The sequence below is a fragment of the Rattus norvegicus genome, chromosome 1, assembly GCF_036323735.1.
Source record: "Rattus norvegicus strain BN/NHsdMcwi chromosome 1, GRCr8, whole genome shotgun sequence".
Lineage (NCBI taxonomy): Eukaryota > Metazoa > Chordata > Mammalia > Rodentia > Muridae > Rattus > Rattus norvegicus.
Genome location: NC_086019.1, coordinates 108,988,415 through 109,002,610, shown reverse-complemented (window position 1 = coordinate 109,002,610; position 14,196 = coordinate 108,988,415). Strand labels below are relative to the sequence as shown.

Here is a 14,196-nt window from a genome sequence, read left to right as displayed (position 1 = left end):
TCCTAAGTCCCTCATCCTCACATCCGCCCCTCAGCACCCCCCCCCCAGAAGAAAAGCAGTTAAATACCAACAACCATGAATCTGTTCTCTGGCATCCAGCAGCTCTGGCTGCTCATATTTATAACATTAGTTTAATTAAAACTTTCAGGGAGATAAATTAATTTCTTGGTGTAGAAAATCAGTTCTTTCTAATGACAACATCTGCACCTCTGGTATAGCTGGAAAACAAATGCAGCAATCGGGTATCTTTTTTTTTTTTTCAATTAAAATGTCCTCATGGAGCATGCAGTTTTATTCCTCGGTGCTCCTCTGTCTAACAAGTTTGAGCACAAAAGAAATAGAGAAAGCTAAAACATAAATGTGTATTTCTCCAAGTAGAATCCCATCAGGCATATTCTCATTTGACTTCTAATTTTCTCATCTCTGCTTTTTCCTTTAAACGGATATATATATATATATATATATATATATATATATATATATGAACATTAAAAGCACAAGTAAAATTATAATGATAAAGACGCAAGCATTGATACTCTCCATAAGAAAACATTTGTGTTTCTTATGGCCTGTTGCCTTCCCTTGCCCCTTCCACAGAGCAACCTCAGTGACACTGTAAGGTGTGTCAAGAGGCCATATATGAAGTCACTGAGATACAAAAGGAGCTTATTTTTATCTCAATTCTAATACATCCTAGGCCTCCTGTACATAATAAAATAGCTTCCTGTTGATCCGCTGGTAGCGCCAGCCAACATACCATTAGTTAAAGGGGAGACTGCTGTGCTCATTGTCTGCTTCCCACTGCACCTTTGGAAGCCCAGGCTGACAGAGGGGACAATGAAAGCACTCTTCTCATCTGCTGCAGTGAAGCCTTCTACCTCCTACCTCTCAATGCCACGGAGGCCACAGTTAACTGAAGACATATTTAAACCCGTTGGGGTACAAGAGGAAAAGAAGAAGGTTCCCGAACAGACAAAATTAAAAATAAGCCTGCCACTGATGTAGCTAAATACAGGGAAAATTTAAGCCTGGATCCCCCTCATGAGGTTGAAATGAATAAACCGCGGGATCCAGAGACGGGAGGCTGGAGGGCCCAGTTGGAGCAAGGCATTGGAGCCCATATTATCTAGCATCCCCTAATAATTAAAAGACCACCTGCCATTCTGCTAGAACTTCGGATGCATCTGATTGGCCATCTAGCTCACTCCCTTTGTTCTCGTTATTGTTCAAATCTTGGTAACTAAACAGAACCTAAGGGCTTCTTTCCCCTTCAGGATTACAGAGAATCTTAACGTTATTTCAACAACACAACTATCTCAGCATCTGCATACCATAGTACCCTGCTCTTCTCGTAGGTCAGCACACTACCAAGACCTCCATACCTGGATCCATACCAGTAGTTACCTCCATGTACAAGGGTGTCCCGGGTCTCAACGTCCCTCAGAATCTAAACTGCGTAGTTAGCAGCTACCCCAACAAAGTGACAGACAACGAGTTAGAAAGAGCAAGCATGTTCGGGAAGTGAATTCTGGTCTTTGCACCGACATGCAAACCTCACAGGACAACAGAGCCCCTGCGGGTCCCAATAAGAAGTGTCCTAGTCCAGAGTGTGCTGGGTTGTGGAACTATCCAGCGTCCTGAAGGGCAATTGAAATGTAAAACCTAAAGCACCCATGTGGGTAAAATAGAATCAGAGCTGTCCAGGAGGTAAAAAAGCTAGAAGTGGAGTTAAAAGTTATATCCTTTTAACCTCTCACTATATACTTAGAGACGTGAATCCCAGGGAATGGAGATGTGGCTCAGTGAGTAAGAGCACTTCCTGCTCTTCCAGAGAACAAAAGTTCATTTCCCAGCACTCAGCACTCAGGCACGAAACCCACAACCATGTGTTACTCCAGCTTCAAGGCACTCTCTTCTGGCTTTTGGGGGTTCCTGAACACATGTAGCATTCAGATAGATAGATGATTGATTGATTGATTGATTGATTGATTGATTGATTGATGATAATAGATATCTTAAAAGAAAAAGAAAACCAAAGTAAAGCTGAAACCCAGAGACAATACTTGCCAGAGTCATATAACTTAGTCATGTGTTTCATGTCAATTCAGTCCAGCATATTTTCTGACTACCATGACAGATTTTGAGGGGAAAACACTGTTCTGCTCATCCATGGAGTCTTTTGAAGATGCAGAAAACTGTAACAGATGATTTTACATCTCTTATACAAACCATAATTTTGGCTTCTGTTGGGAGGGGTAAATTCTGCCCCTGTTAATAGTGGAGAAAAAAGAGAGACCATACTGAATGCTCAAAATCCTTTAAGGCCAAGCAATGATGCCCTCATCCTGAGGCTCTCCTACCTTGTTTTGCCTCAGTCAAACATTTTAAAGTGATTCTGCTATTATAAAACCAGGCACCAGTCTGCTGGACTAGGACTAGATAATCAAGGTGAACTACTGGAGAGCCGCACCTGGGAGCTGTCAGTCTATAGTAACTCTGGGGACCTGCCTGGCCTCAAGCCTTCTGCTGTACCATGACTCTGGAACATAAGCCAATGTTGCCAGAGAACTGCAAATTGGACTGAACTGAACTAGCTCCAGCATCATACTCTAAAGTCATTTCCATACCACAAGATGTAATGACTGCTGTTTAAAGTGTTCTGCTTTAACACGCACCCTCCAGCTACATTTCCACAACTCTGTGGTAAAAGAGTCACAATGGCTCCTATTTTACAAACACAAGCACAGTCCCTGGCCAATGAAAGAATGAGGAAGCTAAGCCTTAATTGTCTCTCACACTGCCACACAACTGCGTGGAATCACATTTTACAAATGGCAAAACCAACATGAGGGTTTAAGAATTCATCTCTTCACGATTAAACGAAAAGAGAGGAAGAATTCATTTCAGCCTGTGTTAAATCACAGACCTCGCTTCTGGAATACGAACCATGGACGACGACTCTCCCTTCACCTTTCTTCCCCTCCCACACTTCCAACTCTGCCTCTCCCTCTAGGCTTTCAGTCACACACATTCGACCCTTACCTGACTACGGTTGGCTCTGCAATCTCTAAAGCACAAACAATGCTTCATGTCCTACTCACACATGGCTGACAGCTCACACAGCAGCCTGGGAAGCTGCAGGAACCACCACGCATTTCACCTGGGAGAGTGAGAGGCAGAGGATACTGTACTCCCTCTGGAGATTCCTGGAGTTCTTCTGCCTGAACCTGATTATCTGTACCCAAAATGCAGCACTCCACCATGTTGTCTTGTGGCATCTCTTGAACTACCCACACAGGGCTGTTTTTATATTTGAGCATGGGCACATCCTATCTTCCCAACTTTCTTGTGATTCTTCATAGACAGGGAATGCACTGTCTTAGTTTAAATGAGACATATGCCAGCTACCTGGTTTTATTTTAATGAGCTTTGTTAATGAGATGTGCTGTGCAGTTCTTCCTGTGCAAAGAATATATCAAGCAGAGAACCCATAGCTAGTTAGCTTAGGAGTTTGGCTGCTTTCTGGGAACCGCTGGCCTTTGCTAGTCACCTATTCATGACCTCATCAAACTGAAGTAGTGTTTGTATAAAACTCATGAAGTTTATCACGCAAATGGCATAACTATCTAAAGGAATGTGAGGTTTAACAAGACAATTCTTAGAGATACTTCAGCAGTTCTGTGGAAGATGCCATATTACGACATTTCATTATGAAACAAAATGTGTAGGCAGATGCTCCTATCTTTTTTTTTTTAGTTAAATTTTTATTTTTTTATTTTTTTTATTAACTTGAGTATTTCTTATATACATTTCAAGTGTTATTCCCTTTCCCGGTTTCCGGGCAAACATCCCCCTCCCCCCTCCCCTTCCTTATGGGTGTTCCCCTCCCAACCCTCCCCCCATTGCCGCCCTACCCCCCATAGTCTAGTTCACTGGGGGTTCAGTCTTCAGATGCTCCTATCTTAAAAGTACTGAAAATATTCCTTAGGAACCTGAATGGCTAGCTTTTTCTGAGTGTAGCTTTTTCTATGGTTTGTAGCGAGCTTAGTTTCAAATTCTGTCTGTATTACAAAATCAGCTGGATGGATGCAAAGGTTAGATGTGCTCTGTGTAAATAAGTAAGTAAGTACTATGTTTTTCATCTAGAGTGTAAGCACTGAGTAGCTGGAAAGGTTTCTCAGCAGTTATGAGCACTGGATGTATTCTACAGGATCAGGGTTCAATTCTCAACACCCACATAGAGCCTCACAATTGTCTGTTACTCCAGTCTCACAGGATCTGACACCCTCTTCTGGTCTCTGCAGGCACCAAATGCACACACAGACATATGTGTATACAAGCACAAGTAAGTTCGTAAAAAACAAAATAGAATACAATCACTGAGCTAACTTTCAGTGACAACCAGGCTGCAGGTGTGTGTGTGTGTGTGTGTGTGTGTGTGTACATGCATGTGCATGGGTCAAGCATGCTTGCTAAAAGATTGAAAATCTAGATCTTCATGACTGGTCAAATTTAATGACTTTAAATTCAGTCCCCAGGATCCTCCTAATGGAAAGAGAGAACAGACTCCCACAAATTGTCCTCTGATGTCTGCATACACACTGTGAGACATGTGTACCCTCAAGTACGTACACACACACACACACACACACACACACACACACACACATACACACACACACACACTAATTAATTAAATATAGTCAATTCTTTTAAAATAAAGAATGAAGAGCTGGGTTGGACTATGATTGATTCGATTGTCCTTTGGAGTTGATCTTTTTAACCAGATAGGAAGGAAGGGTGTAGACATTTGCCCATTGTAAAATGTACTGGCCAGTTTTCAGGGAATACACAGCTCAGTGGAGAGCTCTGTGGAGCCTGTTCCCTCACTGCCAACGAGCTCAGTGCCACTGACAGTCAACAGCTGATACAACAGAACTGACTTGGGCTGCTTAGGTTTTGTCAACATGACACAAGCTCATGTCATCAGGGAGGAGGAAACTTCAAATAAGAAAAAAATGCCTCTACCAGATCGGTCTGTAGGCAAGTCTCTTAATTAATGACTGTCATGGAAGGGCCCAACTCACCTCAGGTTCCACCCCTGAACATGTAGTCCTGGGTTCTATACAAAAACAAGCTGAGCAAGCCATGGAGAGCAAACCAGTAAGCAGCATTCCCTATGGACTCTGTTTCAGCTCCTACTCCCAGATTCCCACCTCAAGTTCCTGCCCTTACTTCCCTTATGATGGACTACAAACAGTAAAATGAAATAAGCCCCTTCCTTCCCAACTTCATTTTGGGCATGGTGTCTAACACGGCAGTAGAAGGGGACCTAGAACATGAGCGTTTTCAATTCTCTCCACTGACCAGCTTCCATCATATGCTGTCACATCAGCCAGCTCACAGGAATCTGGTCCGAGACGAGACTGCCTCTGCTCTCCAAGTCATGGATCAGTCACGAAAAGGGGAGTGATTTAAGGGTGAACTTTCTGCTGGCTAGGGCTCTCGTTCTTTTGAACCCTACACACTGACAGAGAGAGTACATCCAATAAATTTACTTTATGGGCTAACAGAACATTTAAAGTCACCAAATAAAAGAAAGAATATGGTTAACGGGGAAGATCAATAGTCACATATCCGAATCCTCATGCCGATGGCCTTTGAGTCATAGGCCTGAGTTACCACATGAGATGGGAATGAGGAACTGCCAGCTTGGCCAGCAACTATTTTCATCAGCACATATTAAGTAGACAAAAGGATGTGTTTCACTGTGACAGTCATACATGGACATCACGTGCCTAGAACTGGCCACTGCCCTCTCTCACTCTACTTCCACTCTTGCTGACACCCCTTCTCTTCAAAACCCTGCCCCACCCTTCCATTTTAAAATAAAGGATGAAGGACTGTGTTGGACTATGAACAATTGTCTTTTGTCATTGTGACCCCGTGAGTTTTATCAGGGCTGCTCACATGAACTTGGATAAGAGGTTATTCACAGGATCATGAGAAACTTACCAGTGGCTACACTACTGAAGAAAATGTCTTCCCTTTTCCAGCAACCATTAACTGCCAAGGGCACCTAGGGAGGGGTGTGGCTTCTAGAATCCCTGTTCCATTTACCAACCATTATGTGCTTTGAATTTTTTTTTTTTTTTGGAAACTATGAACATAAAAGTTTTCCAGAAAAATAAAAATAAAAATCTGAGTCAGTGGAGGTAAGCAGTAGCCAGCCAATGAACTCATCCTCTGGTCTCACTCCAGGGCTCCAGATACGCTACCTGGAGCTGCTAAGCAGGCCCAGCTGAACAGTCAAAGCGAGTGAAAGAGTGTGAGTTTCGGTAGTCAGCAGAGAGTGTGGTCTACTGACTAAAATAGCAGCTGCTTTCCTTGTGACAATTTGTGCAATTAGCAACATTTCTCAATTCTAACCTTAAAAAAAAAAGTAGAAAATCCTTCCAGGCTAAAAATGCTCAGAATAATGCAACTGCCTGGGAAAGTGTTCCATCTTTTGGAGAAAAGGAGTTATTTTAGTATTTCGTTAGCAGACAAAGCAACAGGGTTCTCCACGTCATTTCACACGGGCTTACTTTTAACTGACCTTTCCTATCTTCCTGCCCAGCCCCACCTTTCCCCCTCCTCTTTCTACATTCGCATCCCTGTGTTCCTTATCATCTCCTCTCTTATGACTTCCCTTCCAGCACCCTCACCTCTAGAACATCCTGGTCTGGGTTTTAGGAGCCTGGATTATTTCATGTAAGATTATTTTCCATCCCCTCTTATTTTTCCTGACAGTTTCATAATTTCATTTTTCTCCAAAGATGAATGCAATCTCACTGTGTGTATGTGCCACGTCGTAATTATGTGTCCATCAATTTGATTGATTAATTCTGTTTCCTGGCTATTGTGAATAGAGCGTCAATAACATGGAAACGTACGTGTCCCTGTGATAATATGATGCTCCTTTGGGTATGTTTAAGACTGATACAGCTGGCTCATGCGGCGGCTCTGTTTTGAGTTTTATGAGAAACCCCCACACTGATTTTCACAGTGGCCATATTAGTAACACTCCTACTGACAATGGGTAACGAGTCCTCTCTCCCCACATCCCCGCCGCCACTCATTGTCATTTGTTTTCTCGATGCTTACCGTTCTGACAGATAGGAGATAGAATTATCAGTGCAGTTTCAATCTGCATTTCTCTAATGGATAAAGATGTTAGACACTTTAAAAATATATTGGCCATGTGTATTTCGTTTGAGAACTATCTGCTCATCCCATTGGTCTAGTCACTGATGTTTGGTGTTTAATTTTGTGTAGTTTGTAACATAGATGCTGCATTGGTTATTTTCTGCTGCTCTGATGACAAGGCCAAACACAACTTGAGGAGGCTTGTATTTGAGCTGATGGTCCATAAAAGCAAAGAAGACATAGACGCAGGGGTGGGAAGCCAAGAGACTGCTTCTCAGTTGCACACAAGATACAAAGTGTCAACCCCAGCACTAACAATGCGTCCTCCAGCAAGGCTCGGCCTCCCAAAGATTCCATAAGCTGCCCGAACAGTGCCATCAACTGTGGACCAACTGTTCACATGCATGAGCCTAGAGCAAACATTTCACATTCAAAGCACCACACACTAGCCCCTTGACTGACGTATGACCAAGATTCTCCCCCCATTCTGTAGGCTTGTCGGTCTCAGATGCTTCCTTCACCTTCTACAGCATTTCTGCCCTGGGAAGACTCCCTGGTACTGTGGTTTGGTCTTAATCAACAGGTAAAGTTTGCACACTATGAAGGCAACTTAGAGAGATGGTCTGACTAAGGTTAGGGAGGTTGTTTCTAGCTCAAGGTGTTGTATCTATACTTATGTGACTGAAACTAAGTCATCTGCCTTCTCTGAGCTGTTTTGATTTTTCAATCTATGATTCTAATAAAGTGGTCACTAAATGTCATCTTAAGAACTACCTAGCACGTTACCTAGACAAGAGTAGAGGTTCAATAGCACAGTTCTGTTTTCCAACACCAAGTGAAATAGAGTCTATTCATTAGATTCTACATCTTATCTGATCCTTCAAGGTCATCAATATGAACATCTAAAAGGAAAATACTAGAAAAGAGCAAATTCTGCCCCCAAGCAAGGCTCATGACTTTCCTTATATTGTAAATCCAGTGGTAGCCATCAGTACCACAGGGCTGAGCAGACACAGCAGACTCTGTCAGCCCTCAGCAAACACTCACAGTCAGACCTCAGCAGTCACAATAGAAACTCACAGTCAGACCTCAGCAGTGACAACATATGCTCACAGTCAGACCTCAGAAGCCACAGCAGACACTCGCCGTCACACCCGGGTGCCATTATTCACCAACAGTAGCATCTCTGACAAGTCACACAATCTTAGGTTCGCTCATCTTAAAAATAACACTTACAGTAAATGGACAAGCCGAGTCAACACTCAGCTTTATATCCATCACCCTTATCCCTATCTAAACAGTGGGAGCCCAATAAGTGACAGATTGGGAGAAAAAATGAGACGGGATAAGAAAGATTAAAAATTAGAGATGCTCTCAAGGTAGAATGGAATGCCCAACTGGAAGGGTAGAAATAAGTCTCTGTGACATTCACTCCCTACAGAAGCGACAAGACAACTAAGGGTAGACCAGCACTTTAGTACAAATGTCAGAGCCATGGTCACTCTAGGGCCAGCTTGTACCTGCTGAAGTCCTGTTTTGCTCACTGTATACCACTTGGTTCTCCATCCTCTCCTCCTCCTCCTCATCCTCCTCCTCCCCTCCTCTTCCCTCTCCTTCTCCTCTTCCTCTTCTCTACCTGCCCTGCAAGGGCTGCACATCCAATGCTTGATTTTGTAAGTCCTGGTTTCTCACAGGCTTCCATCACCTTCATCACCTTCCCCTCTACTTAGCCAGTGGCTCTGGAACACCAGTTCATTCTCCAAGGCTAAGTGTCCCATACAAAACCAGTAGGAAGAGCAGCAAGATACCCATCATCAATAAGGACAAAAGCCATCAATTGTGACAATGTGGCAGGATGTAGAAACTATGACATCAAGTGTAATAATCCAGCTGTAGCAGAACAAATAGCTTAGATTCTCGCTCATTTGTGGAAGCTTAAAGCAGAATAAGAGGCCAGAACAGTGATCCTTAGAGGCTAAGGATCAAGGGTCGGATGACACCAACATAGAAGAAATTGGTTCTAAAGCTCTACAGCCCAGTGGGTTAACTTTTGTCTGCAACAGTTTGTATCTCAGAATAACCAGAAGAATCCAAAGGTTCTCAAACACATAGAAATGATGGATGTGCAAGGAGAGAAAAGCTAATTACCTAGATCTCATCATAGTACATTTTATACTGCCTTGAATTATCCTGTGATTCTCCTAAATGTGTATGAACATTAAGTGTCAACCAAAAATAAAAGCATCCTCAGTCTCACATCAGTAGGTCAGATATGGGCCTGCTTGCCTCTGTTTTTAGTAAGTTCCTCGGGTAACATTATGTATAGTTCTGGAACCAATGCTTCTAGTTGTTTTTCCTCTACAAGAATCAAAGTATATCTTTCCTTTCTAGGTCTGTTACCCACCAACTTATCTAAAAGTTCTGCTTCTGTTTGGGGCCCTCGACTTATTAATCAGCAGTAGCTTCCTATGTCTCCCTCCTGTGCTAGCTAGTCTTCTGTCAGTGTAACACAAGCTAATGTCATCTGGGAAAAGGGAGACCTCATTGAGAAAATGCCTCTATCAGACTGGATTGTAGGCAAGTCTGTGGGGGCATTTTCTTGGTTCATAATTGATGCGGAAGAGCCCAGCCCACTGTGGACTGCCATCCCTAGGCAGGAGGCCTACACTGCATGAGAAACATAGCTGAGCAGGAACCTGAGAGGAAGCCAGTAAGAAGCGGTCCCTCCATGGTCTCCATTCAGGTTCTGCCTCTAGGTTCATAACTTGAGCTCCTGCCCTGGCTTCCCTGGATGATGGACTGTTATGTGAACATGAAAAGTAAATAAATTCTTTCCTCCTTAAGCTCCTTTGGGACATGGTGTTTATCACAGCAGTAGCAAGCTGTGACATCCTCTAAGATCTTACGTGTTAACCACAACCAAAAGAGTGAAAAATATCAATGGAAAAAAGAATCCATAGAAACGAACCTCTTCCATGATTTGCCAAAATGAGGCCACGCCCAGAGCTGCAGGACAGCATTCGTGTCCTCTTCCTACTCTTCTGATCAACAGGCCATGGGAATGGTTTGAAGGCAAGGACAAAGATGCCATAGGGGTGTGATATAAGTCACAGCGATAAAGACTGATGTGGACTGAGTATGGAGGTCTAAGAGATTTTCTCAGGACAAGAACATTTTCCATTTCCCTTCATGAACACGGGCAGGTGTGCAGTGCTTCAAGACAGTATAAACTGACAAACGAGGGACAACACAGTTTCATCCCTCTGCAGACGTCACAGAGTGAGCTTAGGCAAAGGTTACATCATCTCCTGGGGAGCCATCAAAGAGGTGGCTATTTGTCGTTGGCTGAAACATCACTTGTGCAGTGCACTTAGAATTACTAACTATATGTGAATGTGAATAATCCCAATTACAAGAAGACGAAACTGAGAGGCACAGAAATTACCTGCCTAAACTCACGCAACCAGCAAGTAGCCAGGGAAGAGGAAGCGAATATCAAACTGGAACCAAAGAATTTGAGGGTGAGACACTAACTTAGCACACATACTCTGTTAGCTTTCTCTTCTCCAATGTGAGTAATGTCAGAGAATGGTAACATGTTAAGAATAGAGATGTGGACAAATATGTGGCAAGAAGAAGGCAAGAATCTTGGAAATTTCTTGGAAACTGCTGGTCAAAAGGGATGTAATTCTTCCACAGTCCCATGTGGGAAGCACATGAGTCAGTAGATCATGGAGACATGAGGCCTTCTAATCCAATACTTTAGCTCTATGGTACTGAAGGATATCGTGAGTTCTTAAAGGTATACATGAACAGAGAAGCTAAGGGTTGGTTTCATTCAGGCTGTGCAGCCCAGGTCTGTCTGGTAAAAGAACTCATGGTTCTTGCCAGACATTAACATTAGATCCACAGGAACCACCAATAACTCAAAAACGTCTGGAAAGCATCTTGAATAGATCACATCCAACAGGTCAAGTCTCATTCAATATGGCAGACCTTGTGTGGATCCTGACGCACTCTCCTGTCCTCCGGTCTTTAACTGCAGTGCATCACTGAATCGGTAAGCATGCTGCAGTATCTTCTCATCAGATTGACACTCTGCTGCAGATCGTCCTTGGAGCACGGGCTCTATGGGCTTGATAAGAGAGGCTATCCCTACCATGACTGTCCTGTGTCCTGGGCCTCAGGGAGCATGCCTTGTGGCTAGGCAGTCATTTTAATTTTGACAGCATCATTGTTAAAGCTAATAATGCCTGGGCACTGCTTAGAGTTAAAAAGAAAGGTCTATTATTAGCTTCAGGTCACTAATCTAAAAGAATCTGCAGCGGGTAGAAAAATCGAAACATTGGTCCTCATTATCCAGCTGCCCTTCCACAAATGATACAGTAGAGACCAATGGTCCCCTCCTCAGCTATCTATGAGTCTTCCTGCAGATACAGACATGTGGGACAGTACTTCTCCAACCAACAACCTCGGGTGAGCTTCCACCTACCCAGGTGACAGTAGCACCCACTGGTAAGTTAGTGGGCCCCTTCTTCTACAGAGAATGGGAGGCTTCAACCATGAAAGACTCGGAAAACCTCTTTAAGAAGCCTCTGTTTTAAGTTAAGCAGAGCTGCGCTTGATGGAATAAACTAGACTCGCCTACCTCAGCAGCAAAGCTTCTCGGATTCATCCTAACATGAATAACTGGCTTATTCACTTGCAAGTGGGACGAACTCAACAATATATCACAGTTAACTATGGTCACGGCTCCATGGAACTTCAGCCAGTGTTGAGCGCTCACTGAGGGGCAGTTAATAGTCCCTGATCTGTAATCAACCTTTGTTAAGTTTGTTCCTAATCACAGGATACAGTTTTATCTTAATGAACTGTTTTCTTATCGCATTACAGTTGGCCATTTCAGCACGCCTAATGGCCCATTCAGTGGGTTAAATGACAATTAGGGTGCCCGGTTTTGGTGCAGGGGGGCATTAACATACAGAGTGAGATTTGAAGGGCAGAGTCACTGAAGGTCAAAGACAAACGTACCTATTGCAGTCGATGTGGAGCAGGAGGTGAGAGGCGCTCACTGACAGCGCGACCTTGTGCCATTGTCCGTCTGCCATGCGGTAGGGAAGGGCCTCAGTCCTGGGCTTTCCACCATGTATGTAATGGTAGCGTATCTCTTCTCTTGGGCCACTGCTCTCCAGTTCAAAATAGCTGCACATAAAGGAACAAAGATTTTTACTCCTGGGCACCGTGATGCTCATCAGAATACATTCTCATTACTAGGTTTCTTAGAATCTAAAATTACCTAAACGCAGCATGCAAAGCCGTGACCTGAACTCAAGTGTGTCCTGTAGCGCCTACCCCGCCTATTGCCTGAGAAGCCCTCTTAAAAACACCTTGAGCTTCTGACATGGAGATCGATTGGATCCACAGTGAAGCAAAAACCTACTAGCTAATTAGCAAAGCTTAGAGCTGTGCTTCCTAAATGCTTCAAAGTACAGTTCAGTGCCCTCCGTCTATTGACTGAAAGGGCTTTATTGATATTTATTTTTAGAACTGCCATTTAAACTTTTCCAAGAATTAATGAGAAATGGGTTGGGCGTCTGGGATTAAAATCAACTCGAGAGTAAAGAGACAAGTGCTCTCCCCACTGAGGGTAGGTGGGTGCTTTCATTGGATAGGTGATCCTTGATGATGGGGCAGGGAGTGATCGAAGCCACTCATACCTGAGTCAACACTTACAATGTCACAGTGTAAAGTGCATAACTGGAGTTCTCTTTGCCAAGATTGCCCTCCGAGTTTCCAGCCACCACTGTGGTCCGATGTGCTAGGGCTGAGACTTCCATGGGTTCTTGGGGATTTGTCCCCTGTAACTTCCAGATGTTGTCATCACTGTCACTGGCATGTGCCTGACCTCACTGCCAGCTGTGCCTTCACATGTTACATGAATGCTGCAATGTGCCTCCCATTATACCCTAAAGTACTTGTGCTGCCATCCCTCTTAAAGACGGAAGAACTGAGATTGTGACTGATAGTATAGCTCAGTTGACAGAGTTCTTGCCTGCCATGTGTTCCCTGGGTTCATTCCCCTGCACTGCATAAGCCAGTGCATAAGCTGCACACGCTTGTAATTCTATCACTCAGGAGATAAAAAAAAAGGAGGAACAGAAAGGCCCGTGGTCATTCTTAAAAATATATGGTGTTTGAGGCTAGCCTGAGCTACATGAGATCTATCAGGAAAGAAGAGGTTGAAAAGGAAAGGAGAGGAGAGGGGCTGGAGAGATGGCTCAGTGGTTAAGAGCACTGACTGCTCTTCCAGAGGTCCTGAGTTCCAATTCCCAGCAACCACATGGTGGCTCACAACCATCTGTAATGGGATCTGATGCCCTCTTCTGATGTCTGAATAAAAATATTTAAAAAAAAAAAAGAAAAGGAGAGGAGAGGAAAAAGAAGGAAGAGAAGGAAGGGAGAGAAAGGGAGGGGAGGAAAAGGAAGCAGTAAAGAAAAAATGGTGGAGAGAAAAAAACTGAGATTTAAGGATCATAAACATACCCTTATTCCTTTCAAAGGCAGGTCACTGGCATTTCCTAGGCACCAGAAAATGCTCTTAAGTAGCACTGGGCATAAATTCAGCCAGCATTCACCTCCAGAAATATACAAGGCTCTAGAGACCTTCACCTAGACAGGGGGCAGTGTGGTCCTTGTAGCTGGAAGGAGCTACAGTTTTTCTATAATCCACTGAGCTGAGCTAACCCAAGCTTGACTATATTAAGTCGGAAGCACAAATTTCATCACTGATGAGAACTCAATGCAGCTACCATGAAAACCAGACTCTTTGGCCATGACCCAAACCATGCCAGAGAACAAATGAGCACTTCCTGCTCATCTCACAAAGATCATTCCCACAGGAAGCATAGACTGGAGACTACCTTGCAACCACCTCACCTCCAGCAGCACAAGGGATCAACCCTAAGAGATTACTCCTACCACAGAAGCCAGTTCCTATGCCTAGGGTCA

The 14,196-nt window shown here is 43.7% G+C and overlaps 1 protein-coding gene across 7 annotated transcripts in view; it reads right to left on the bottom strand.

Annotated features, from left to right (window-relative positions):
• Nell1 (neural EGFL like 1) overlaps positions 1-14,196 on the bottom strand; it is an 864,397-nt gene that overhangs the window by 707,248 nt on the left and 142,953 nt on the right. For all 7 annotated transcript variants that reach the window (NM_031069.2, XM_063275221.1, XM_063275215.1 and 4 more), the window contains 1 exon segment: positions 12,220-12,390. In NM_031069.2, the coding sequence (NP_112331.2) occupies positions 12,220-12,390 (171 nt within the window).